The 24,015-nt window shown below is 46.0% G+C and overlaps 2 protein-coding genes across 10 annotated transcripts in view; both read right to left on the minus strand.

Moving 5' to 3' along the window:
• Positions 1–1,004: 1,004 nt before the first annotated feature.
• BMP10 (bone morphogenetic protein 10) lies at positions 1,005–9,993 on the minus strand. Its single transcript, XM_064400534.1, has 3 exons — positions 9,871–9,993; positions 5,251–6,487; positions 1,005–1,948 (listed from the first exon to the last, which is right to left on the minus strand). The coding sequence occupies exons 2-3, from the start codon at positions 5,582–5,584 to the stop codon at positions 1,005–1,007; spliced, it is 1,278 nt and encodes a 425-aa protein (XP_064256604.1). The 5' UTR covers positions 5,585–6,487; positions 9,871–9,993.
• Positions 9,994–10,909: 916 nt separating this feature from the next.
• The window catches only part of GKN2 (gastrokine 2), a 36,132-nt gene continuing 23,026 nt past the window's right edge, over positions 10,910–24,015 (minus strand). Inside the window, exons 1-8 of one of the 9 annotated variants that reach the window (XM_064400494.1) lie at positions 22,430–23,752; positions 21,551–21,670; positions 18,553–18,606; positions 17,925–18,056; positions 17,369–17,479; positions 16,458–16,611; positions 15,984–16,152; positions 13,827–14,260 (exon numbers count right to left, since the gene is read on the minus strand). In XM_064400494.1, coding sequence (XP_064256564.1) covers positions 16,061–16,152; positions 16,458–16,611; positions 17,369–17,479; positions 17,925–18,056; positions 18,553–18,606; positions 21,551–21,553 — 546 coding nt within the window. In that variant the 5' untranslated portion in view covers positions 21,554–21,670; positions 22,430–23,752 and the 3' untranslated portion in view covers positions 13,827–14,260; positions 15,984–16,060. Of the gene's footprint in view, positions 12,790–13,824; positions 14,261–15,922; positions 16,153–16,457; positions 16,612–17,368; positions 17,480–17,924; positions 18,057–18,552; positions 18,607–19,152; positions 19,351–21,550; positions 21,671–22,429; positions 23,753–24,015 lie in introns of those variants that run through there. The other 8 variants (XM_064400492.1, XM_064400489.1, XM_064400493.1 and 5 more) reach the window with 8 other exon arrangements.

The raw sequence follows: 24,015 nt of genomic DNA on the forward strand, positions 1-24,015 counted from the left end.
CTACAGAAAGGGAAGATGCTCGTGTCCCAGCGGCACCAAGGGCTCTGCTGCTCTGCCTGCCACTGCTGGGCCGTTCCAGTGGGATTGTGCAGCTGCATCTCTTGGGATTTGCTGGCTGGGAATGGGCACTGCTTCTTAGCTGGTAGGAATTTCATGGACAAAAATTTTAGCTGGTGAAATTCCAAGGGTTCAGGAAATTTATTGCACTTCCTTCTGCCACCTAAAGCTCTGGGCCTTGAGAGCCAACCCACGGCTGCTGCAGCAGCAAAGCCAGAGCTGCCTCAGAGTGATTTTGTAATAAACCTGCAAGGGGGAATTTCGTGCACTGCTCCTGGGCCTTCTGCTTTCCTAAGAAAGAGGGGAAAGGGAATGGTGCCCTTCTGCTCCAGAAGCCAAATCATCCCTGCCAGTTTCCTTTGACTGAAACGGGCAAAGAGTGAAGAAAGTATTAAGAAAAAAGGAAAACAAACCACCTTGTTTGTGCCTTAGTGATTCAGGAGCTTGAGAATTATCAGGATGTAAGATCTACAGAGATAAATTAAGAAAAAAATGAGCACATAAAGACCTTTATGAAGATATTACAGAACACTGAACAATCTAGGTGTGATTGCCCATCACTCTGGTACCTTTAACAGCTCTGGAAAGCCCTGGAGATGCCAATCAACATCGATAAAGTACAAAAATATGCCTTTATTTCCATGAATTTGGATGTGCCCTTTTGGCACCGAGAGCCCTCCCAAACAATCCAGTGATCAGCTCCATGCCCTGGCAGGAGGAGAGACTCAGTCGCGATCCGGACAGCGAAGAGCAGCGAGAAGGAAGCAAAGGAACAAAATATACAATCCCTACACAACGTGCCCATTCCCCGTGGCAGGAAACATACAATTATCTGTACAGGCCTCATTAAATAACCTCATTAAATAGCAGATCCCAAATGTACAAATTTACAGACTGAATCATTAAATACTCCCCCCGTGCCCTCCCCGCACGCGCGTTCCCCCCTACTATCTGCAGCCGCACTCTGACACCACCATGCCCTCGTACTTGAACTTGTAGGTGACCACCCCTGCATCCAAGTAGAGGATGGAGATGGGGTCGAGTTTGGTGGGCACGCAGCAGGCCTTGGAGGCTTTCTGGGGGTTCTTCAGGTGAACCAAAGTCTTGACTATGGCGTGCTTGGTTGGCGTGACGTGCTCCGTCAGCGGGTAGGCGCACACCCCGTGGCACTCGTAGGCTTCGTAGCCCGCCGGGGCGATGATCCAGGAGTCCCAGCCAATCTCCTTGAAGTCGATGTAGAGAGGAGTCTTTTTGCAGTAGTTGCCCTTGGCGTTCCTGCGGATGCGGGCGGTGGAGTCGTAGATGATGTTGGAGCGCATCTGCAGCAGCGCCTCCTCGCCGGGCTGGTCGTGGAAGTTGCCAACCTCCAGGTTCTCCAGGCCCAGGAACTGCTCGTGGTCTATCATCTCGTTCAGCTCTTCCTTCTCCTCCTTTTTGTCGTTGCTTTGGTCGTCGGAGTACACAACCAACAGGGGCAGGTGCTTGGCCTCGGAGTTGATGTCGATGTCGAGTTTCCCTTCCCCGTTCTGCTCCTCCCCTTCGCTGCTCTCGATGTGAACCTCCAGCCTGTGCGTGGTCAGCCCTGCCCTGCGCCAGCGCCGGATGGCCTCGGTCACCTCGAAGCTCTCCCACTCGCTGCTCGTGCCGTAGACGTGCCTGGAGGCCAGGGCCACCATCTTCCTCTCCTCCCCAGCCCCCACGTGGATGTTCTCCAGCACTTCGAAGATGGTGACCTTCCTGTCGAGCCCTTCGTAGAGCCTCTGGTCCCGCTCCACCAGGGTGTAGAGCCTCAGCTCGGCCATGGTGATCTCCTCGTGGTGAGGGATGGACACGTTGAACAGCAGCGGGTACCTCCGAGTTCCTGGCACGCCTGTGGGGTGGGAATCCAAGTCTGGAAGGGACAAAAATCAAAAGTTTTAGGAGAGTCGAGGCACCCACAAACACAGGGTCATCCAACATGCTGGGTTTCACCTGGACAGCTCCAGGAAAATGGTTTTTTTTCAACACTTCCCACAACTGTGCTTGGATTATTTTAGATGTGTAAGGACTGCAAGGTCCCAGACATGCTACAGACCTGGATTTACTGATCCTTCTGTTCCCAGGCTTTCCAGGGACTTCCTTGCCAACTGGAAGGTCTACATACTAAAAATGTGTTGCCTAATAATGACATACAAATCACTTCCAGGTTGCTGCACAGCAATTAGGTAATTAAAAAAAGAAAACATTCCTTGGTGCAGGAAGGCAGAAGGACGTGGCGCTGGGGCCAGCATGAAATGGACAACACACAGTCTGCAAACACAGGACATGTGTGTGCTGCAGTGCTCCTGTGCTGGCAGGAATTCCCTGCTGCTCAAACACCCCTCAGACATGGAGAGGGCCAAGGAAAAGCTGCTTTGGAAGATGTTTGACATCAGGCAGAGCAGGTGGTGGCAGCCACAGACCCCGTGGGCTTTGGGTGAGCACTCAGCCAGGCCCCGGGCACCTTTAGCAATGGCACAGGTGAGAAGGACAAGGTCTGGTGTCCCCTGGGCTGCCTGTCCTGGCTGCACAGCAATATTCATTTCCTGGGGAGCAGGATCTGCCCACAGAGCAGGATCTGCTCAAAGGCTGCATTTGCTGCCTCCTCGCAACCCAGCAGGCAGACTGGGACACAGAGACTGCAACTGGAATTAATGCAAAGGCAAACTGTTTGTGACCTATTACTCCCTTCATCTCTGCCCTCCCCAATTTTTCTGTGTTTGTAGAAAAATGACTCTGATAAAGCCACAAGGCCTGGCCATGCTCCACCAGTGCACTTAGGCAAGCCATGAACTTCAGCACACGACTTGTGCTGTTTGACTCCAGTTTTGAGGCTTTGAGGCACCTGCCTTTTTTCTTGTTTTTTTTTTTTTTCACTTTGCATTTGCATCTCTTCACAAATAAAATAAAAAGAGGGGGGATTCTGCTTCCATTTCCCTGCCAGGTGGTGAAGGTGGGAGCAGGACCCCCAGGAGCAGACCCTGAGCACCTCTCACACAGCCAGGATGTGACTCTGCTCTCCAGCTGGGACATCCATAGGGTGCCAGACCTCCTGCTCTTTCCAGTACACCCCTGGGAGGGTTGGGAAGGGAGATTTGGAGTGCATAGGAATAGGAAAATTTCCCTTAAAACTTTATTTCAAGAATTAAGCACTGATTACAGCCCCATTTACAATTAAACTCTTATGGTCCATGGGTTAAAACAAAGAGCTAATTCCAGCCATGCCACCTGGTGTATTTCTATAATAAAGGATTTAATGGATAGTTATGAAACTGGGATTTCTGCCAGTTTTCAGCAGGCAGGTGAACAGAACAATTCCATGCTCTGTTTCTCCTTGTCCTTCTCATTGCAAGCAATTAATTTCTGTATCCAAAGAGCTCTTTAGCATGAAAGGAATGGTTCTTAATTATCCAGACTTCGGGGACACATGAAAATCATGAATTACACAGTCCCTAAACTGCAAGCATTCGTGAAGCTGTGTTCCCATCAGCGGTCTCGCTTTGCATCTTGCTGGTTTGGATTGGAAGAAGAGAGAGAAAATCGGAAAGGGCAGAAATTTAGGGCGAGTTTTCCCCATTTGCTGCAGAACTTCTGCAAGAGGCACAGCTGGACAGCAGGGAGCTGCCAGCACCACCTGGCAAAGGCCAGTCCGTGCCATTTCCGTGCTGCAAACCTGAATTTTTGCAGGTGGAACGATTTCAGGTTTGCATCACTAAACCACAGGGTGTTTTACTCCTCACCACGCTGCACTTGGCAATCTCTGTGCTTATTTGTTAATGGTTTCTTTTCCAAATGGCACAAAATGAGAACAACACCTCCCACGTGTGCCTTCACTCCTGCTGCTGAGCAGACACAGCGAGGCCAGGTGAGCAACTGGCTGCAACTGGTTTGCCACCAACCCTCCAAGAAATACCTCCACACTGGAAAAAAGGAGATGTAAAGGAACTTTAAACCACAGTGCAGAGTCTCTTCACAGCATAAATTCACTGCTGTAAAAGGTGCCTGAGCCTGGCAGGAGATGGGAGCAGAACAGAGCTTTGGGGTTCTCTCCTGGCATCTCACTGCCCTGCCAAACTCAAGTGACTTCCACTCAGCCTCTCCTCACAGCTCATCATTTTGAAAGTGCAAATGTTGAGGAAAAAGCAATAATGTCTTTAAGTTCATTAATTAAATGAACAGAGGATGGGAGAGGCCCCATGGCAGCTTGAACAGCCACGTGTGCCCCATGGGAACTGAACATGAATCAAAGCATTTGCATTTGCCATGTGGATTAATGGATACTTGGAAATGTTCAGTTGAAAAACGTTTTTAGTATAAAAATTCTTATTTAGTTTAATGTGTTGGTGTAAAAAGGTATTGCAAAATTATTGAATATTAGTGCTGAAGCCTTAGCTCATCCTTGCTGAACTGAAGGGAATGTGGGAGGAAAAACAGGAAAAAAGAGAGGGAAATGGCACAGGGTGTTCATAATGCCAAGGTTATGCCTTTGATCCCTGTGTGGGCCATCCACTTGAGAGCTGGATTTGATGATCCTTGTGGGTCCCTTTCCACTCACGACATTCTGTGATAACCAGGTTTCTTTGGGTTTTGTTTGTTTGTTTTTATTAGGATATAGTCTGGTACTCCAAAGTAAAACCTGTTGATTATCCAAAATTCCTCTTCACTTACTTTCGTGTATTTTCTGGACTGTGTGCTGATCCAAAGGAAGAAAACTTTACAAATGCCACGGGGATCAACAGTGACAAGGCATTAACAGAAAACTGTACCTGGTTAAGCTCATAATTTAAAAATATTTCACTTGAAAATACACTTTGAACAGTGTGTAAAAATGAGTTTTGCCTTAATTTCAAATATTACTTAAGGTAAAAAATCAATCAGCTGATAACAAATGATATTTGTCACTACTGGGAATAAGAAATTGATGAACTGAAATTACACTTGGTGCTGCCCCAGTGTTAAAGACACACCTTAAAACCCTAAAACCCTCCAGTCTCCAGAGCAAAGGACAAGGACTCTCTCACCACAGCTGGGGTCTGGGCAGCCCTGGCACAGCTGCTGATTTCCAAGGCCATGCTCACCAAAGGCCTTTTCCCCAGCACGCTCCATGCTCCCCACCTGCTCAGGACATTTCCCACTGCCTCTAAGGACATTCTCCCAGAGATGAGCAGCTCTTACCTTCGTTTTTGAAGCTCCTGATGATGTTTGCAGAAGGCATCGATGTCCTGTCTGTGGCAAACCTGTTGTACAGCTCTAGCATGTACTCTGGCGGGTCCACCTTGGCCGACTCGTGCAGGGGGATGTCGGAGAGGTTCAACGTCTTCAAAAACTCATTTTTCATGTTCTGGAGCAGCGTGTTGAAATCAACCCCATCTTGCTCGGAGAGGATCTCGTCAAAAAGAGGCACGTCTTCCTCCAGGGAAGAGTGCTCCAAGCTGAGGATGGGACTGCAGGCTGCAAGGTGGACCAGGAGGGAGAGGACAGCCCAGAGCTGGAGGACGACGGAATCCATGGCTTCGGCTCCAACCGCGCTCAACGAGCTCTGCCTCTGGTGCGGGCTCGGTGGCGGTTTTATCCGCTGGGCTGTGTCACGGAGGGATGACAAGTTTGGAAGCTCTTGTCTTGAAACTTGTGATCCGTCCTGTCTGTCTGCCCCTTCCCCCTCCCCAAGACCAGGTCTCGGTAATTGGATCTCGCTCTCCTCTATGGCCGCCTTGCCTCTCTTATCTCGGCCAGTGGAAGCTGCTCACCAGATTTGTTGCTATCTCGCCATCCCCTCTCCCTTAATGAGCGTTTTGTAAACATTCTGCGCGGGGCTCTCAGAGATAGGACAAGTTTCTCCTCGGAGAGGAGCTGCCCTTCCTTTCTCCCTCCCGGTAGCTGACTTTGCCTGCTGTCCGTGAACCGCTTCCATCCACACGAGAATCCCACAGGGCCTCTCTCCAAAGGCACCCATTTCCCACCAAGGGCAAACAACAGCTCCATCTGCCCTTCTCAAAACTGTTTTAGAGTCAGGTCTTTACGTTAAGAAGGAATTTATTTGGGAAAAAATCTGCTCTTCTGCAAAGGCTGGGAGAAGAGCTTTGGTGCTGCCACCAGGCCCTGGATGCAGAGAGGAGCCCAGGGTGAGCAAGGAGAATCACATCCCTCAAGGAGCAGGGAGTTGGACTTGGTGATCCTCCTGCTTCCAGCTTGAGGTGTTCCATGATTCCGTGACTGGAGTATTTGCAAACCATTCAGGAAATCTTTATTTCATTCATCTTTCATACGTGACTTGGCAAATCATGGTTATACTTCATTTAGTCACAGAACTGCTAAATAAAAAAATTCTTGAAAACACACAAAGGCCAACAGGTGACTCTGGTTTCAGGTTCTCATCAATTCAAGCAGCTCAGTGGAGAACACAGAAGTGACTCTGCAAAAACACGTGCCAAAATTAATGGCGCTTTTCGCATTATCGTGAAAATTTCAACAAAATTGAGCAGTGTGAGGACAAAAATTGTTCTGGTTCAGAGATAACAATGCCCACTTAAATCTCCCTGTTCTCCACAGACTTTCCAAAGTGCTCCTGTTCTGGCAGCGTGGCCAGAGCTCGCTGCCTGTCCCCGAGGGGTTCAGCACTCAAGATAAAGAGGCATTTCTGCTCGTGCTGCAGAGCTTTTCCTTGCGAGCACTAAGAACTTCACCCAAGGACTAAACCACTGACCTGCTGGGTTTTCTGGACTCTGCTTTTTGTCTGAGCACATCCACTGATTTGCTGCCCCATCTCTGTAATTTTCTTCCTTTGTCACTCCCCAAATCTATCACAAACAGCCACAACAATGAGAACCATGCTCAAGGCATGCCTGTTTCAAATTAATCCTCCATGTTTTTATTTAAATACCAATATTTTTAGTATTTAAAAATCATGTGCAGTGTGGCTGTCACAGAGGCAGACACCAACATGGCATTTTAACTTCATTTAATTCAACTTTTCTTCTTCTGAATGTGGGAAACCTGATGCTGGAGGAAAAGGGTGTGATTGAGGTTACTGCTACACCACATTAGAAGCAGATATTTGACCTTAGCAAGATTAATTTAGACCTCACTGTGGAGTTCATGGCTATCTAGAAATCCTCCACAACTTTATCAAATCTGATCTTTGCATATTTTGGCTTCCCAGAAATCTTGGGGAAATTTTGGAGCAGTTTGAGTAATTTCTGCTAATTAAGAGAAAAGTGCAGTCTTATTTTGTTGATGTTTCATCACCACATTAAGGTCTTTACTTCCACGGGAAGTGAGGTTAACATCAAAAACCCCAGAGAATTGGCTTAACCATAACTCTCTAAAGCAGCACAGCAGTGAGTCATGTGAAGGAAAGTTTTTGGGGCTGCCTGTGACACAGGACATTGGTCATGAGGGTGGAAACACCTCGGGAGTGTTTCCTTTTTTAGTGCTTCAATATTCGTTTCAAAAATGCACTGATTTCATATATTTATACACAGACACACATACATATATTTACACACACACACATCCATGCAGGGGTAGGGGTTTTCTGTGAGGTTCAGGGCTGAAGATTTTGAATTTAAAAGGATTTCTTCAGCATTTGCGTCACTCTGATTTTTTTAGTTGTGTCTCATCTCTCACTAGGAACACACGGAGTATTTTGGGGCCCTTGGTCAGAGGCTGAGTGAAATTCTCTGTTGCTCTGCTGGTGCAGGTGAGCAGTCCCAGAGCAGAGGAGCTTTTCTAGGTTTTTTCCCCCCATTTCCTACCAGCTAAACCTCAGCCTGCAGCGCAGCCTGGGTCTCTGGGTGCCAGCCCTGAACAGCATCACTCATTTCAGCTGCTCTGGGGCTGGGCTGGCACCTCCCTGAAGTGTTCTAAAATCTCCTGATGGATGCAGTTCTGGCCCTGCCACTCCCCACCCTGCAGGCATGACTGTGTAAAGCAAAAAAAGCTTTACACAGTCACACAAAATTCACTGCCCAGCGCAGGGGATGTGCCACCCATCTCCTCACCCCGCAGGGGCTGCTTGCCTCAGTGGCTCATTAGGAGCACAACTGCTGCTCAGACATCCCGAGGGGTTTCACATTTCCGCTCCGGTTGGGATAAGTCCTTGAACAATGGCAGAGTGCAGGGGTTGTGCACAAAGCAGCTCGTGCTGGGTTTTCCTGGCTTATTCCATGCAGGGCCAGCTGGGGATGTGCCACATGAGGGGTACCCAGAGAGCACGTCTGATAGAAAAGCAGCTTCCTGTTTCCTTAAGCTGATGATTTTAACACACTGATAATTATTTATTTTTTTTTCTGAACTGAATTGTGTAACAGAAGGGCTTTATTTCATGGTTTGTCTTTTTTTCCCCACTTATGCACTGCAATTTACAGTATCCTAGAAAGAAGCTGCTTTCCAAAAAATCAATGCTAACTAGATCACCTGATGTACCTGAGGTTCCTGCCGTTAATTAATTAAAAATTAATCTGTAGCACCAACAGTGACCCCATTTCATCAGCAGTAGGGGCTCATTGGGCAGCCTGGGTTGCAGAGAGGTCACAGGAATGTCCCTTGGCCAAGGGACACACGAGATCCAGAGGGTGTGGTGCTCCTCAGAAGAAGAATGTGAAGTGGTTTTGAAGCATCCTCACCCTTTTTTAGCCTGGTTTTTGGGAGGGAGGAACACCTGCCCTCAGCCAGAGCCTTGGAGCAGCCTCACAGGGGGAACCTTTCCCAGGAGAAGGTGATCAGTGTTTGCTTTAGTGCCCGCCTGGGCTTTCTGGGCATGAATAGTTCCCCAGGGGACAAAAAGTCTGTCACATCTAATTTCCCCACGTGTGGGTTTTGCTTCAGCAGTCTATACCTTCAAAATGTCATTAAATTTTTACTGCATAGTAGGCTTCTTTTAAAATGTATAAAAATGTTCCTCTGGTCCTTCTTTTTTTTATTTTTTCAGGAATTTTGGGTCAAGGCTGCTCCCTAATCAGGGACCTCAGTCACAGCACTGCAGGGAAGCAGCAGAGGGATGCAAACGTGCTGTGGCAACCACAGCATGTGATTTGAGGTTTTCCAAAATACAGGGATGGAATTATTGCAAAAATGCCCCACAACGGTTCCTGTCAGGAGATAGCTGTGGCATGAGGTAACTGCTGGGTGTGAGATGGGAGATAAAGAGGAGTGTGACACTGACAGTGTGATGAGCTTGCAATGGAATAACTAAAATTAGTTTCCATTCCTGCATCTGCCCAAGCCCTTATTCCCGTGTGCCTTGGTTCATGGCTGCTCTGGATTCCCTGTCCATAAATGGGCTCTTCCCAGGGGCTCTATTCCCATTTCAGATGGCACTGGGAAATGAAAGGATGGCATTTATTGGAAGGGTGTGGGGGCAGAAACATGGCAGTGCATTACAGCCCGTGTGACCAAGGGAAAAAATCAGGGAGAAGAAAGAAGGGGAGAAGGACGGGCAACCACTAGGACAGGAACTCCTTAAACTGAGGCAGCAGCTCCTCCTGGCCCAGGGAATTCCTTAACCTGTGTGAGAACATCTCCTGACCCAGGGAATTCCTTAAACTGAGGCAGCAGCTTCTCCTGGCACAGAGAATTCCTTAAATTGAGGCAGCAGCTCCTCCTGACCCAGGGAATTCCTTAACTTGTGTGAGAGCAGCTCCTGGCCCAGGGAATTCCTTAAACTGAGGCAGCAGCTCCTCCTGACCTGGAGCACCACTGGCTTCCTGTGGGGAGCCCAGGGCTCATCTCTCTCAGCCATTCCCAGGCAAGTGAGAAGGATGGGGACCCCACAAACCAGCAGGGCACACAAACTACCTGCAGCACCTCTGGAAATTCCCTTTCCCCCCTCCTTCCATCCTGCCGAGGTGGCAGAAGCTGCAGGGAGGGATTCCATCCACGTGCCTGTGCTCCAGAGCAACCTGGGCTGGTGGTGGGTCAGCAGCCACAGGGAAACGAGGAGAAGCTGTGAGCTCCCAGCCAGGGCAAAGCCTGAGGAACTGAAACAGAAAGAAAAGAGCTGGAAAAAATAGCTGGACATGGCCTTGCTGTCAGTGTCCTGTCAGTCACGTGCAGCACAGGCCCTACGAGCTCCTGGTGTCCTTGCTGCTGTTTGGAGGAGCTGCCACTTCCATGGCTGGGCTTTGCACCCAGCTGGGAAATTTGTAGCACCCACAAAATTCACTGCCCAGCCCATTTAAATGATATAATTTATCATTATGTCATTTATGGGATGAGAAATGTCTCAAAATCTCTTGATTTGTCTCCCCTCCTGTGAGCTTGGTGCATGCCTGGGTAAATATAGATGCAGTCTCTAATAATATTAAAAATTTAATACCTGTTATAGTCACACATTTTATTAATTCAGTCCCCAATTAATTCAAACCTGGTGAGACATGGTCAAAAATAAATTAATTCCTGTTTGATATCTTCACACAAAGTGAGAGCAGTGCTAATGAACAGAGAGGAGCTGCTGTTTAATCCCAGGGGTTTGGACTCTGCAGGCTTCTTATCACACTCCCTTCACAGAACAGTCTGACAGAAAAAGGTCAAGAGAAAGTTTTAATTTTACATTTTTGAAATTCTTTCTCTCGTCACGCAGTTGTTTTGTGGTGCTTTGGTATTCATGTGGGTGTTAAAGTCCAGGAAACTCTCTGAGCAGCTCGGTGACACTGACAAAAACAAGACTGCAGAACAAAACCTTTCCGAAGCCTCCCAGACTTGTCCCCTTTCCTTGTCAGCTCCATGTCCAAGCAGGTTTTTTGAGGGATACCATTCTTTTCTTAATCAGAGCTCCATTTAAAAGCTCTAAATGTACCAAATTCTTGAGAATAATCTCTAAATTTTGTCCTTGGGTTTGAGAACTGAGGAGTCCAAATCTTCAACAATGGGGAAAAAAACCAGACTTGGGTCAGCAGAAATTATTTTGCTGACAATTTTGATTAATAACATGGAATTATTAAACTGACAACTTGAGTGCTAAGCAGAGATGGAATATTTTCTGGCAGTGTTAGCTGATATCTCAGCATGAGATATTAATGACTAAGTCAACAGCTTGTAATCACATCAGCAAAACATGAGGAAAAATTAGACAAGCATGTCTAATATTTGCTCTGTTTATTTAATGTTAGGGTTGGAATCAGAAAGAGAAAGCAAATTGCACATAGCAGTAGAGAAGATTGATTAATTAAAAATACTTGTTTAAGTTTAGCTTAAAAATTCAAAGATGAAAGTGTATTATATTGTATTTTTTGTAACTCAAGGACTGGAATTGTACTGGGTAAATTAAGGCCTCTCTCTGCTTTGACTGCCATGCAGCTGAATATCAAATTTTTTCTTTCCCATCCTTTTGGTTAAGGGAAGCTGGTCCAAACACCTCACTAATTTTGACTTCAATTGCAGCAAAGATGACAAATATGTTCTGTTTTGGTTTCTGCAGATTTTGGCTGGGATGCTCAGAGTGGCTGTGCATGCTCAGGGGCCTGGCCAGAGCTGCTGCTCAGTGCTCCTCACCTGCAAAATCTTACATTTCTCCAGGACAACAAGCTGAAGCACTGATTCCTCTCTGAATTTCACCACCACATCAAAATGGCTTTTTTTTCTTGACACCTGTTAAAAAACAGCTCACAAAAGAGCAAATGAGGGTGCAGTGGCAGCAGCTCCTCAGATTTTACAGAATTGGGAATTTCAGGGATCCATGGCTTGGTTTGTGAGGAGCCCACATCAGTCCTCACCCCAGCAAATACAAACTGATTTTTAAAAGGTGTTTTCTGCTCCTTCAGCACTGCTACAAAAGGATTGACTTTAGTCCACACTTGGTTTTCTACCCAATAAAAAACAACCTTGAGTAGGTCTGAATCACCATCCTCTCCTGGCACACACCCTCAGAAAATTAAATAAAGGGGGAGCTGCCTCTGGTGAGCTGCAAAAAAGGGCAGAGAAAAGGACTGGCAGGGGTGTGAGAGACACAAACCCAGCAGAGGATGGGCCATGCAAAGGCAGTGTCTCATTATAGAACAGAATATATAAAAACATATAAATATATCTATATATACTAAAAATATAGTTAATTATTATATCATTAACAGTATTAATATTAATTTAGTTATATTATTAGATTAATTATAGATATATTTGTATTTTATATTTATATTTTTAAAAATTACATCTAAATATGTAAGAGAGAAAAATTAAAATCATTAAGAAATCAAAAAATAGTTCCGTTAATCACCAAATGGGGCATAATTACAAGTGAAAATAAACATCCCACTGGATTGGAAACCCGAAAGAATGAATTCTTATGCTTTGTATCCCAGCTCAGATTTTACTTCCTGAGGAAAAGGGTGACAGGATTAAATCTGTTTTATTTTTGAGCCGTGCTTGGCTGGCAGTTGGTGTTTTTAGCACTTCTCAGAGCCTGGATCCCGAGGCTGCTGTCACCCTTTGCCATCTAGTGGACAATGGGAATCTCTCTCCAGCAGAAAAGAATAAAGAATTGGGGTGTATTCCTTGGAAATCTGGCCTGGCTCACCAGCCAAGACATTCATTTATTTTAAATAAGCAATGCTGCAAGACCCAGCTCACCCCTGATAATTTATAAACTCAGTGTTTCAAACCAGGCACCTTGGTTGAAGCTGCAGTGAGGAATTTTTCCTCTTCCTCTTGCACATGGATCTTGCTGGGTTGGACCTCAGCAATTTGTAGTGGTTGCAGACACACACTCCAGGGGCAGATTTTCTAAAATAGATTATATATAAATATATCTTGATGTTCCAGCCAGGAATAAATATGGTTTTAGTTTACACACACACACAGATACTGAGGCACACCCAGACACTCCCACTGAGCTCTCCAGCTCTCTCAGAATATTCTGCCATCAAATAAATTCCTTGTTTTTTACAGAACCAGCCTGGCTAGGAAGTTAGATGATAATGTGATAGATGAAGTTAGATAATAACCAGAATGTGCCATGTGGTGGAGAGGAGCTCTTGGGAAGATCAGGTAACTTCCAAGACAATGAATCTCATCCTTTCTCCATCTCCAGGCTCTTCCAGCCAGTGTGTTTTTAGGATCTAAGCTCGTGCACTGGCTCCTTTTTCATTTTGGTGGCAGCTCTGGGTTCCAGCCCTGCCCCTCTCCCCCTCTGCCAGGGGCTGTGCTGTTCTCCAGGGGTTCAGTCAGTGCCAAGGAGCTCCACCTTATCCACCTGCACGTTGACCTTGGGCGTTAATCGGGACGAGCTGTGGGCTTTGTGCGCTGGGAACACAACTCCACCATTGTTCCCGAGATTGCCTGCTGGGCTCTGGGTGCCTCCGAGGAAATCTCTGGGAATTTTCCATCCATTCCCCTGGAAAACCTCACAGTGCAAGGAGGAATCACAAGGGATCACAGTGCAAAAGGATCCTCTGCCCGCAAAGGGCCCACAAAGATTCTGATTCCTAATGAGCTCCAGGCCAGCAGGGTTCACATCAGACAGAGCATCTCTAGGTTAACTGATTGATAGAATTAAAGGTTTAATATGTAAATGTATTAATTATATGAATAAATTTTTCGCTCCTTGTGGCAAGAAGGGCATTGAGAGGATGGAGCATGTCTGGAGACTGGAATGGAGCAGGGAAGGGGCTGGAGCCCCAGGAGGGGCTGAGGGAGCTGGGAAGGGGCTCAGAGAGAGACAAAGGGGATCAGGGGGGACCTTGTGGCTCTGCACAGCTCCTGCCAGGAGGGGACAGCTGGGGGGGTCAGGCTCTGCTCCAGGGAACAGGGACAGGAGGAGAGGGAATGGCCCCAGGCTGGGCCAGGGCAGGCTCAGGGTGGATTTTGGGGAAAGTTCTTCATGTGAGGGTTGTAAAGCTCTGGCACAGCTGCCCAGGGCAGTGCTGGAGTCCCCACCCCTGGAAATGCTCAAAAAACTCGTGGATGTGGCACCTGGGGACGTGGGTTGATGGTGACCATGGGGGTGGTGGTGGGTTGATGGCTGAACTTGAAGAACTTAAACTTAACTTGATGAACTTAAACTTTTCCAACCTTAACAACTCCATGATTCTGAGATTCCTTCACATCATGAACATTCAGAGCTGACAGAGGGTGGATTTAAAGGCTGGCATTTTCAGACTGCAGTTACTTCAGGCAACAACTGGATGTGATTTTACCTGTTGCTGATTTTTACCTCTTTGGTCTTTCCCTGTAGTCCAGTTTTAATATCAAGCACCTGCAAGATAAGAAAAACAGATTTATTATAATCCAAGACAGGTCCATAAAGCATACTGTAAACTGTGGCCTAGCCAACAAAGAATGAAATGGCAGGAAATAGCAAGGGCAAATACAGTATAAATAAATAAAATATCAAACTTTCTCCTGCCTAAGTAATTTTCTCTGGTTTGTTCAAAGCTGGCTGTACATTCCTGTTTGCCCTGTGATTAGTTATTTTAAATCTAGAATAAATTTCTTTTGCTCTGCAGCCCTTTCTAGCCTGATCTTTGTGGTTGTTGGTGATACCAACAGGGAGGCTCAAGGGCTCTGAATTCTGAGCTGCAGTTTGGGAACAGAGGGAAAACTTTTCCAGAGTTTTTCTCTGGAAAACTGGGGGGATCAGAGCATGGCCACATGGGTTGTGTGGTTTATGGTTCTTCCTGTGCTTCCTCCTCTCTCCCAAGAGGTGCAGCAGCCCCAGCACAGATTTGCCCCTGGGGTGCTGCATCCAGAAGTTTCCCCTGAGCTGGACACCTGGACATGGGCGGGGCTGGGACAGTGGATGGAGAGCTGAAGCTTTATTGACTAAACAACAAACACAAAGTGCAAATTTAATATATAAAAAATATACTCCTCACAGGCCTGACTGATCCTGTGAGACCACAAACTAAAATTAAGTCTAGAAGCAATATTCTTCCATTTGAGAGGAAGGCCAGGACCACTATCTCCCTAGCTCAAAATGAAATGGCAGATAATGAGGTGTTGAGACTGGTTTCAGGGTCCACAGAACACAGAACAATTATTTGTGGATTTAACTAACAAAGTTTGACCCTCCAGAAATGTTTTTTGGACCACCAAGAACCTGCAGCCTGTCATGAATACAATTAATCTACAAAAACAGCTTCACGATGTGGTGAAATGCTCTTTTATTATCTAGCAGATGGTTTGACCAGGAGCCTGATTTGAAAATCACAAACTGCAGACCTGGGGCCATTTTCCTCCAAAGGAAGTCCTTGCCCTCTGGCAGCCACTCAAGGCTCCAATAAACAGTAAACATTGAGTCTTCATCCCCAAAACACACACCCCTTGCCGGCCCTGGAGGGAGGGCTGTGAGAGTCCAAGCACCCCTGGGATCTGCTCCCCAGCCCTGCCCCATCCTGGATTTCCATCGGCTCCTGACACAAAGCACACGTGGCACACTCACCAAGCTCTTTGTGCCACTGTGTGAAAGGAAAACTTTATTCCAAGGCACAAATCTCTCAGGGCTGGGACAGTGTCCTCTGCCCAGGCTTGGGAAATCTCTCTGGCCCACTGCACTCATTCAAACTGCTGCAAATTCCCAGAGGCCCTGCAGGATTCGAGCTGCTTTGCAAATGTGTGGATCTGCTCCCTCCCTCCACCTTCATTCACCTGCCTGCTCACTCCCCCAGCCATCCTCCACAAGGGTGCTGATGCCAAAGTGAAGTTCTCCACTGAAAAAAATCAATTCTGTTTCTGTTTCTTCTCTTTATGAAGCACAAACCAATGCCTGGGCCATGCTGCAGCCCCAGCACAGGAATGGACCAAGGGGGAAATTCGTCTTTTCTGCAGGGCAACTCACAACGCCCACTGTCATTGTGTTCTGAGTTTGGGCACAAGAAACAGACAAAGAATTCTGTTTATTTATTAAAGCGTTCTATTTATTTGTATGTCATAGGCTTGTTATGCATCAAAGCTTTGCATAGGCAGGTTGAGCCTCATACCAGAGTTCTGTTCCAGCTGGAGAACGTGGTTACCATCACTAAAACATTCAAAAAGGCATTTCCTTGCAACAGAAATGTCAATATTCAGTTGCAATGAGTTCTTCACAGATTTTAAGGCCCAGAATGCTTGGAATGCCGGCACTGGCACAGCCATCATCATTTGCTGGTGCTAAAAAATCCCAAGAAAATAAAGATAGTATCAGTATATCAGTATCTATCTCAGTATCAGAGTCTCCTTACCAGATGAGCTCCCTGTATCCAGCTAGGAAAAGCCTTAAATTAAACACACAAATCTCAATCCCCAATTATGGCCCTACTCAAGGCTTCTGTTTGTGTCAGAACTCTGCAGAACATTTGTGGTGCAGCTCAAGGGGAAGAAATGCCTGCAGAGCTGCAGGGTGCCAGGAGGGTTTGGGTTCCAAGGGGAGGAGGGTGCCCTGGGGCAGAGCCACAAGGCCCTGACCTGTGACTTACGTTCAGTGGCCACCAGCTCGTAGAGAGGCAGCCCCGTGCAGAGATTTTCAATGTATTTCCCATAGAGAATCCAGTCTTTAAAGTGCCCCAGCCTGGAGCTGCCAGCTTGGAACTGGGCCCACACATTATTTGGAGAGTATACATCCCTCATGGTCTGAGAAGAAAAGGTTAAACACCATCAGAAATGTAGCTTTAGCTTCACTCCACTGGGACACCCTTGAGAAGGCTCCCAAACCCAAAATCACCTTCCTTTGCCTCATAAAAGAACATTAGATAAAGAAATTTCATTATTTAAAAAAACAAACAAGCTATTCAATAACAAAATTCACCAGATGTTGATTGTGCCAGCACAGCGAGCCTGAGCTGTATTTCTGCCATAAAAACTTATATTATTGGCAGCAAGTTTTGCTGTAAATGTGCTACTGGGCTGACACAAAACAGGCCACAACTCCAGTTCACCTCCAGGCAATACTTCCAGTCTCCTTCTGAAACCTCAGCCTGAACAAGGAAGTCAAAATCTAGTCAAAGTAAATCGATCTCTACTTTTTGTTCTGAAAAAAAAATAAATAAATTCAGGCAATGTCAAGGTCAAAATATCAGCAGGACAATGAATAAAGGGAAAGTTTGCCTGAACTTGTATTGTGATCACGTCAAAATGGCCAAAGGACATCAGTTCCAAGGCCAGGATTGTACAGCTCAAGACACCTCAACAAAACTGCAGGGGAGCCATGATGGTTTGTTATCTTAAAATAATGTTCTGCATGACATTCCCCTCAAGCTGTGTCTTGTCAGAACAGCCCCATCATTGCTAAGACAGCACAAGTCATTCCTGAGCTGCTTTAGGGGCAGAGGGGAGGGTCCCCCTGCCACCACACTGCTCCCACCCTTCCTTGCCAGCCCCCCAGAGTCACCTCTCTCTCAAATGCCAGGCGTCCAATCTCTTCCAGGTCTGGGATCAGTTCCTTCTTTATTTTCATGATAAAGCAGGCATTTCGTGAAAACAGCCTGGTGGCAATATACCCCTGGGATGGAAAGAATTGAGGTTAAATCGTCAGAAATTATTTAACTAACGCCGACATTGCTCTCTACTCTTTGGGGCAACCCGGAAGGAACAGCAAATGGCTGCAGAGGTTGCTGCTGTGGAATGAATGCATTTCCTTTCTCTCCTGTCCTGGTGCCTGTCCCTGAATCATTTCTGACAGATTTCTGCTGCCCATGAGTGCTGGCAGCCCATCCCCACCTCCAGCCCCACTGAGGTCAGGGACCTTCTTCACTTCCAGGAGCTGCCACCATGAGTTTCATTTCAAGTCTTTTAAACTGCCCCATTGTAGGGGTGAAGAAAGGTGCTGGGAGCCCTCAAAGAAACAGTGTTCTGGGACAAGATGTGGCAAGAACACACTAAAATAATTTCTGATTTTAAAGACTTCCTCAGAGGTTAATTGGAGGCGGATCCCTGGATTTACTCACGTGTGTGTAGTCAAAGATGGTGTCAGAGGAGTAGACGCCCGAGCGGACGTGCACGTCGACGATGTGCTCCTCGCTGTGGATGGTCATGGTCCCAGTGACATAGTTGTTGATGGGATCTCGCAGCACAAAGGTCTTTGGTAAAAAGCACAAAGTCATTGTTTACCACCTGGCTTCCATTTTTAGCAGGCACAGCAACCCCCAGTGCTTTCTGCTTCACGTAAATACCAAATCCCTTAAGAACGCTTGGTTCTTGGGATTTGGTGTTTGCTGCACCCTGGAGCAGTCTGAGGAGGCTCTTGAGATGGAGGTCAGTTATAAAACAGGCCCTCCTGCAGGCTGGGGAAAACCTGCATGGGACATCCCAGTCATTCTGGGCAGCAGGGACTGGCAGGAGACTGCTCCAGTCTCCAAATGTTGGATTGAGCTAAGGGGACCTCTGTCACCCTGACTTGTTACTTTGCACCTGTACAGAACCTCTGGCAAAAGCTCTTTTTCTCTACACTTGACAATAAGCAATTTGTTGGTTTTAGTTTCTTCTGTGGTTTTCTTCCTGTTCTGTTCCCCCTGCCCAGGGATCCAACACATTTTGAATGCTCATGTGCAGGACAAGGCTCATCAATCTACTCACGTTCAATGCAGAAATGTGAGCCCAAAAGACTCCCAGGCAAATGAGGACTGCAGCCTGTAAGAGGAATCAGAATTCTCACTCATCAGAAACACCAGGCAGTGCCATAAAAACACCCAGTCCATCAGCTGAGGGAGGGAGCTGGAGCATCAGTTTGAAAAACCACCCACTTAGCATGTATATTAGCTGAAAACAACTGCAATTCCTCATTGTAAAGTTTTTTCTATCAGGGTCTCCTTTGCCTGTAACTGAAAAAGCAGAATAACTTGACCATGGCATTTCTGCAGTTTTCAGAAGTCCCTCCTTGATGCCATGTTCCCTCTTGATTTGCCTCTACAACTGCATTCATTAAATCACAACCAAACCCCCCTTCTGAACTGTAACCACTTCTGCATTCTTTGCTCCAATGAGTCTTCCACTGACTTTGCTGACCCAAGAAATGCAAGTTCTCCTCTTTCGACCCGAAGAAACAACACACAGATCATGTTATTGCTCCACTGTATTGTACCACTCACTTGAGCATCTTCTTCTCTATCCTTCTGTTTTTAAAAGCGAGGAACTCACAGTATTTATTAAAAGTTCAACAGAAATGGATATACTCACAAATCTCTTCATTTTTCTTTCAGATGAGAGCAAGAGGCTGCAGAAGGTAAGAACGCAAGGAAGTCCCAGAGACCTTCAACTTTTATATCTTGCAGGAGGTGTGGGAAACACTTGACAGAACTTTCCTTCATGACTCGAACAAGTCCATATCTACATGTCGTAAGCCTCCTATCTGAATTTTGGGTTGGCACAGATAACCTGACCCAGATATATTTAAAGCACTCAGTAAGTCTCAGTAAATCAATCACTCTGCAAATGGCCATTATTCACTGGTTTAAACTTTAGTATTGCTGGTGCTATTTTTTTAAATATTTAACAGGATGTTGTGCAGAATTAAATGGCATTGGGAATAACACTGCTATTTATTCACACAAACTGCATTTTGTCTTCTGAAACACAATCCCTAACAGCCTGATTGACAGAAATTGCAGAGAAATGTTGGGAAGGAACACCTGTGCCATGGTGGCCTCCATGTCAGCCAACAAACAGACCAATTCTTCAGCCATTTCTTTCACTGAAAATATTTCATGGAGCCCTGAGCCACCTGGCAGTGAGGGGCATCCCTGTCCATGGCAGGGGGCTGGAACTGGAGGATCTTTAAGGCCCCTTCAACCCCAACCATTGTGGGACTCCATGACCCCATTCCATTCTGTGTGCAGGGACTCTTGGCAGGAGGTGCTGCTCATTTTTGGTCAGTGACCCCCATGGGCAGAGCTGAAATGAGAGAGAGAGTTAGGAATAGCAGATGTGCTTCACGGGACAGCCTGGGGCACTTCTGGCCTGCTCAGCTCAGGAGGGAACAACACAAAAACCCCGAGGCTCCGTGGTGTGCACAAGGTCACAAACAAAAGGAGCAGCATGGGGATTCCCCCTCTGAATCCCCACTGATTTCTGCATTTTGTGAGAATGCCAATGACCACGATGTCGCCACGAGAATGTTCTCTGGTGTTGCCAGGAGATTGCAGCCTTGCCTGGACTCCTCCTCATCCGCTGTCCCGCACCAGCCAGTGCTGGCACCTGGATGAATCACACTCTGCTTTCTGCTAGAAGGTCATAATCGAGGCTGGTTCCCTCCCAATAAAACAAGAACCCAAACTAACGGCAAACACATTTCTGTAATTTCTCTTATCAGAAAAAAAAAGGAGAAGGAGATTGTACAGAAATATCTCTCAGCAAACAGGCCTCAGTGGAAAAAGAAAAAAAGGAAATTGCACACATTTGCTTTATGCCACCTAAGTCCACATGAGAAAAAGTTATCTCAAGCATAACAATGCTGTGCTGCTAAGCAATATATCAGAAAACACATAAACAGATATCAAATTCTGCTAAACCCAGGTAGACTAATTAGGTTGATGTTACACTCCTCTTGAAAGCTGGCTCTGTCCCTTCTTCTCAAAAGATTCTTTATTTTTAAGATTACAGGTATGTCAGAAATACTCAGCAGAGATGTCGACAGTAAAGTCGAAATCACAGCAGGACTCTAACAGGGTTCAGGCACCACAAGTTAAAAAAAAAAAAAGCTTAATTTAACTTTTGCTCAGGGATTATGCCTTCATGTACTCATTTTCTTTGAAGAACACTCGAGAAGCAGCAGCTCCTGCTTCCCTCAGCATCCGATTGCTGAGGCACAGCTAAGGGCAGAGCAGCAGGAGAGATCAGTATTTATTTACTGAAGGAAAACTACAATAGCCATGATCTGCACCTTGCATTGCACTGACTGAGCTCTGCTGATCCCAGCAGACAAGGACAAAAACTAAAGGTTAATTTCTAAAAAGCATTTGCTAATTAATGTGATTGTGACACAGCCTGAGCTGGTTGTCTCGGGCAATGCCTTCGATGTATTTCCAATAGGCAAGCCTTGCTTTTTGGAGACTTTTTGCCCACAGTTCACCACACATCTCCCTGGAACACCCCTGAAAGCAGCAGGCATGTGTTTAAACACAAGCCCCACAGTCCTAGAGGCACCCTCCAATAGGAAGTAGCTGAAGCTGCCTAAGAAGGGTTTAAACCCCTCTAATTTCACCTTTGCCAGTCCTCAGGCAGTGAGGCTGAGTTTACAAAGCTGTGACTCAGGATCCCTCGGTGAACCTTGCTACCTAAAATTTATGGTCCCTTTCTCAAATCAGCCCTTAGTCCATAATCAGGTGTTACTCTCCTGAAGAGGCTCTGTGAAGATTCAGAGCTATGTCTTACAAGAAGAAACTTAATATTTTTCACATAGCAAGATTCCCACCCCCTTGGCTTGAATGGTGCTTTTGGTCAGGGGCACAACTTCAGGCTGAGTCCTTTGCCACCTTGGCACAAAGCATCACTGCAAGTTTACTGGGAATCTCTGCTCTGCTTCTGCTTATAATTTCTTTTTTCATGTAAAAGTGGCTGTTTAATATACTGAGCTTACCATGAGCACTTTTCTCTCAGCTCCCTGTATGCCATGAATTCAATCAGGCAGGTATCAAAGCCTCCTCTTATCAGAGCACTTCCCCAGGAAACTCGTCATGCTTCTGTGAACACAGGGCACCTGCCAATAAGGTAAACCCATTTTCAGATTTAACTTGGGGATATTATGTATAAAAAGTAAGAGTACACATCAATTAGCAGCAGAGCTGGCCTGGCTTGCCATCCAAATGAAGTTCCCTGTAAGTATATCTATCACTTTCTCATAAAACTCTTAAGGCTGGGCACCTTTTAAGTGGTTTTGAGCTTTTCTTGGCACTGAGAGAACTCTTAGTGATTTCTGACAAAGTGAACATGCCAAAGGGCATTTTCAAAGTGAAAATGCAAAAGGGGTGGGGACTGCAGGGGAGAAATTTCCCTTTTGGCAGGGATGGAACTCCACATGCTGAAACATGAAAGAGAGAAGGGCTCTGCTCCAGGGGCGACACACACTCGTGACACGTCCACAGGACAATATTCTCGCTCTCCTTCAGCACTCAGAGGCAAATCAACAGTCTCAGCAAGTCACATAAAATTAAGGCTCAGCTGTTTGCTGAGAATGTGACACAAGAGACTCCAAGTGCAGGATGGTGACACTGAGGTATTTACAGCAGCCTGAAACTGGTGTAGGAAAAATTCCCAAGCATTACTTCTAAATGCTCTGAGTCGGACATGGACCTTTTTCATCACAGTCCTCCTTTGAAGGAGATAAAATCTGGGACCAATTCAATATTCATAGGATTGTCTTCAAGAGAATAGTTGTTCACAATAGTTATCCCAAAAGAATTTTTCATCATAACAATAGGAAATCTCTCCAAAAGGTATCAGCCTAGTTCGGACAAACCCGAGCAACAGCGGGCTCGTGAGTTGTTGAAACTCTGGCTTTATAAAGGGTAACAAATGCTTGATATCCCAGTTTTCTGAAGTGCCTGTGCCTCCCTTTAGACTATTAGTCCTGTATTTGGAGGGTGAGATCACTGTGAAGATGCTCAGGTGCCTTTCTGCTGTGTTCCAGGGCTGGAATGTGCCCCCATATTCCAGCTCTTCACAACAGATGCACATGGACGTTTCTCAGATCTGCTCCATGTCTGACATCAAAAGCTCGAGGTGAATAGCTCAGTCTTGCAAAGAAAATATCTCAGAGAACATTTTTTCCAATAAGTTGATGAATTGGGGCAAGTTTTAGAACCCACTGTGTTTGAATGACCTTCTTGCCTGGGCAAGGTGCAGTGCTGGGGCTACGAGCCATTTCCATGCATGTGAACTCATCAACAAATAAATCTCCTGCACATTTCAATCCTCTTCAGCTGGACCCCACTGCAGAAAATGCTGAGTCCGTACACAAAGTAAACAGGAAGTCAAAATTATTTTAAGACAGCGAATAATTTGATGCAAGATAAGCAGCATGATCTTCAGGTGTTCTGAATTCCAAATGTTCATTTCAGATTGTGATTGCTTCTCTACTTGGAGTTTTCCTGGCTCCTGCTCTTGCCGACTATGTAAGTATAGAGCTACACACAGCTGCTCACTACTGCCACAGGAACCACTGGCTTCAGCTCTTACCTCTGAGAAATGGGTTTCTGGAAGTGAAGCTGGTTTTTAAATCTGATATTTAGACAAAAATTGCATTTTAATTTTTCTGTGATAACAAAGAAATTATTTCCATGCTTGATGTATCAGTTTGCCATACATGGAATCAGGGAAGTCTGGTCCTGAGATGAGCACAAACACTGAAAATAATGGTATGGAGAGAAACAAATATTAACACGATTGATCTGACCACAAAATACAGTAGAATACTCTAAATAATCTGGTGCCAGCAAGGAAGAAACAATAAGGAATTATTTTGATTACTTAGAAAGTAAAGGTTCCCATCATTCTGAGCCAAGAAATCATCTCCCCTTTAATCTGATCTCCAGGAAAAGTAATTTCCCAAAAGATGGTTACTGTAGCTAATGTTTTATTGAGTGAAACACTGCTGGGAATCCACAAAGCTAAATCCTTACCTCTTTTAATCTTTTCCAAAAATCAGAACATGGAGAATAACTTTAATGAGCAGCCCAGTGAAAACTCAATCTACTCTGGGATCAGGGTCAGCACCACCCCAAAGGATGGGTCTGAGGCCTGGAAAACCGTCTGGGACTTCAAGGCTGTAAGTAGCTGCCACCATGGCACAAGAAAAATGGTAAAAAAGACAAATGTTTTCTAAAAACCACCAAAGCTTCAACTAAATTTCATTGTATTTTAAAGGAGATGCTTGAAAATGCTCCTTCAGCCTTAGGATTGTTTCTGCTGGCCACTGTGTGCTGCATTAGCTTTTCAGCAGCAAATTCCTTCACCTTCCCTAAGCAGGAGAACACACCATACACGTGGCATTACAGGAGGAGGCAATTTACCTTTTACCAAAGTCTCCTGTCAGCCTCCATGACA

The sequence above is a fragment of the Passer domesticus genome, chromosome 28, assembly GCF_036417665.1.
Source record: "Passer domesticus isolate bPasDom1 chromosome 28, bPasDom1.hap1, whole genome shotgun sequence".
Taxonomy (NCBI): domain Eukaryota; kingdom Metazoa; phylum Chordata; class Aves; order Passeriformes; family Passeridae; genus Passer; species Passer domesticus.

Coding starts and splice junctions, on each gene's coding strand:
- BMP10 (XM_064400534.1), bottom strand. CDS start 5,584: ATGGATTCCGTCGTCCTCCAGCTCTGGGCTGTCCTCTCCCTCCTGGTC. Junction 1,949..5,250: donor CAGGAGCTTCAAAAACGAAG/GTAAGAGCTGCT, acceptor TGTCCCTTCCAG/ACTTGGATTCCCACCCCACA.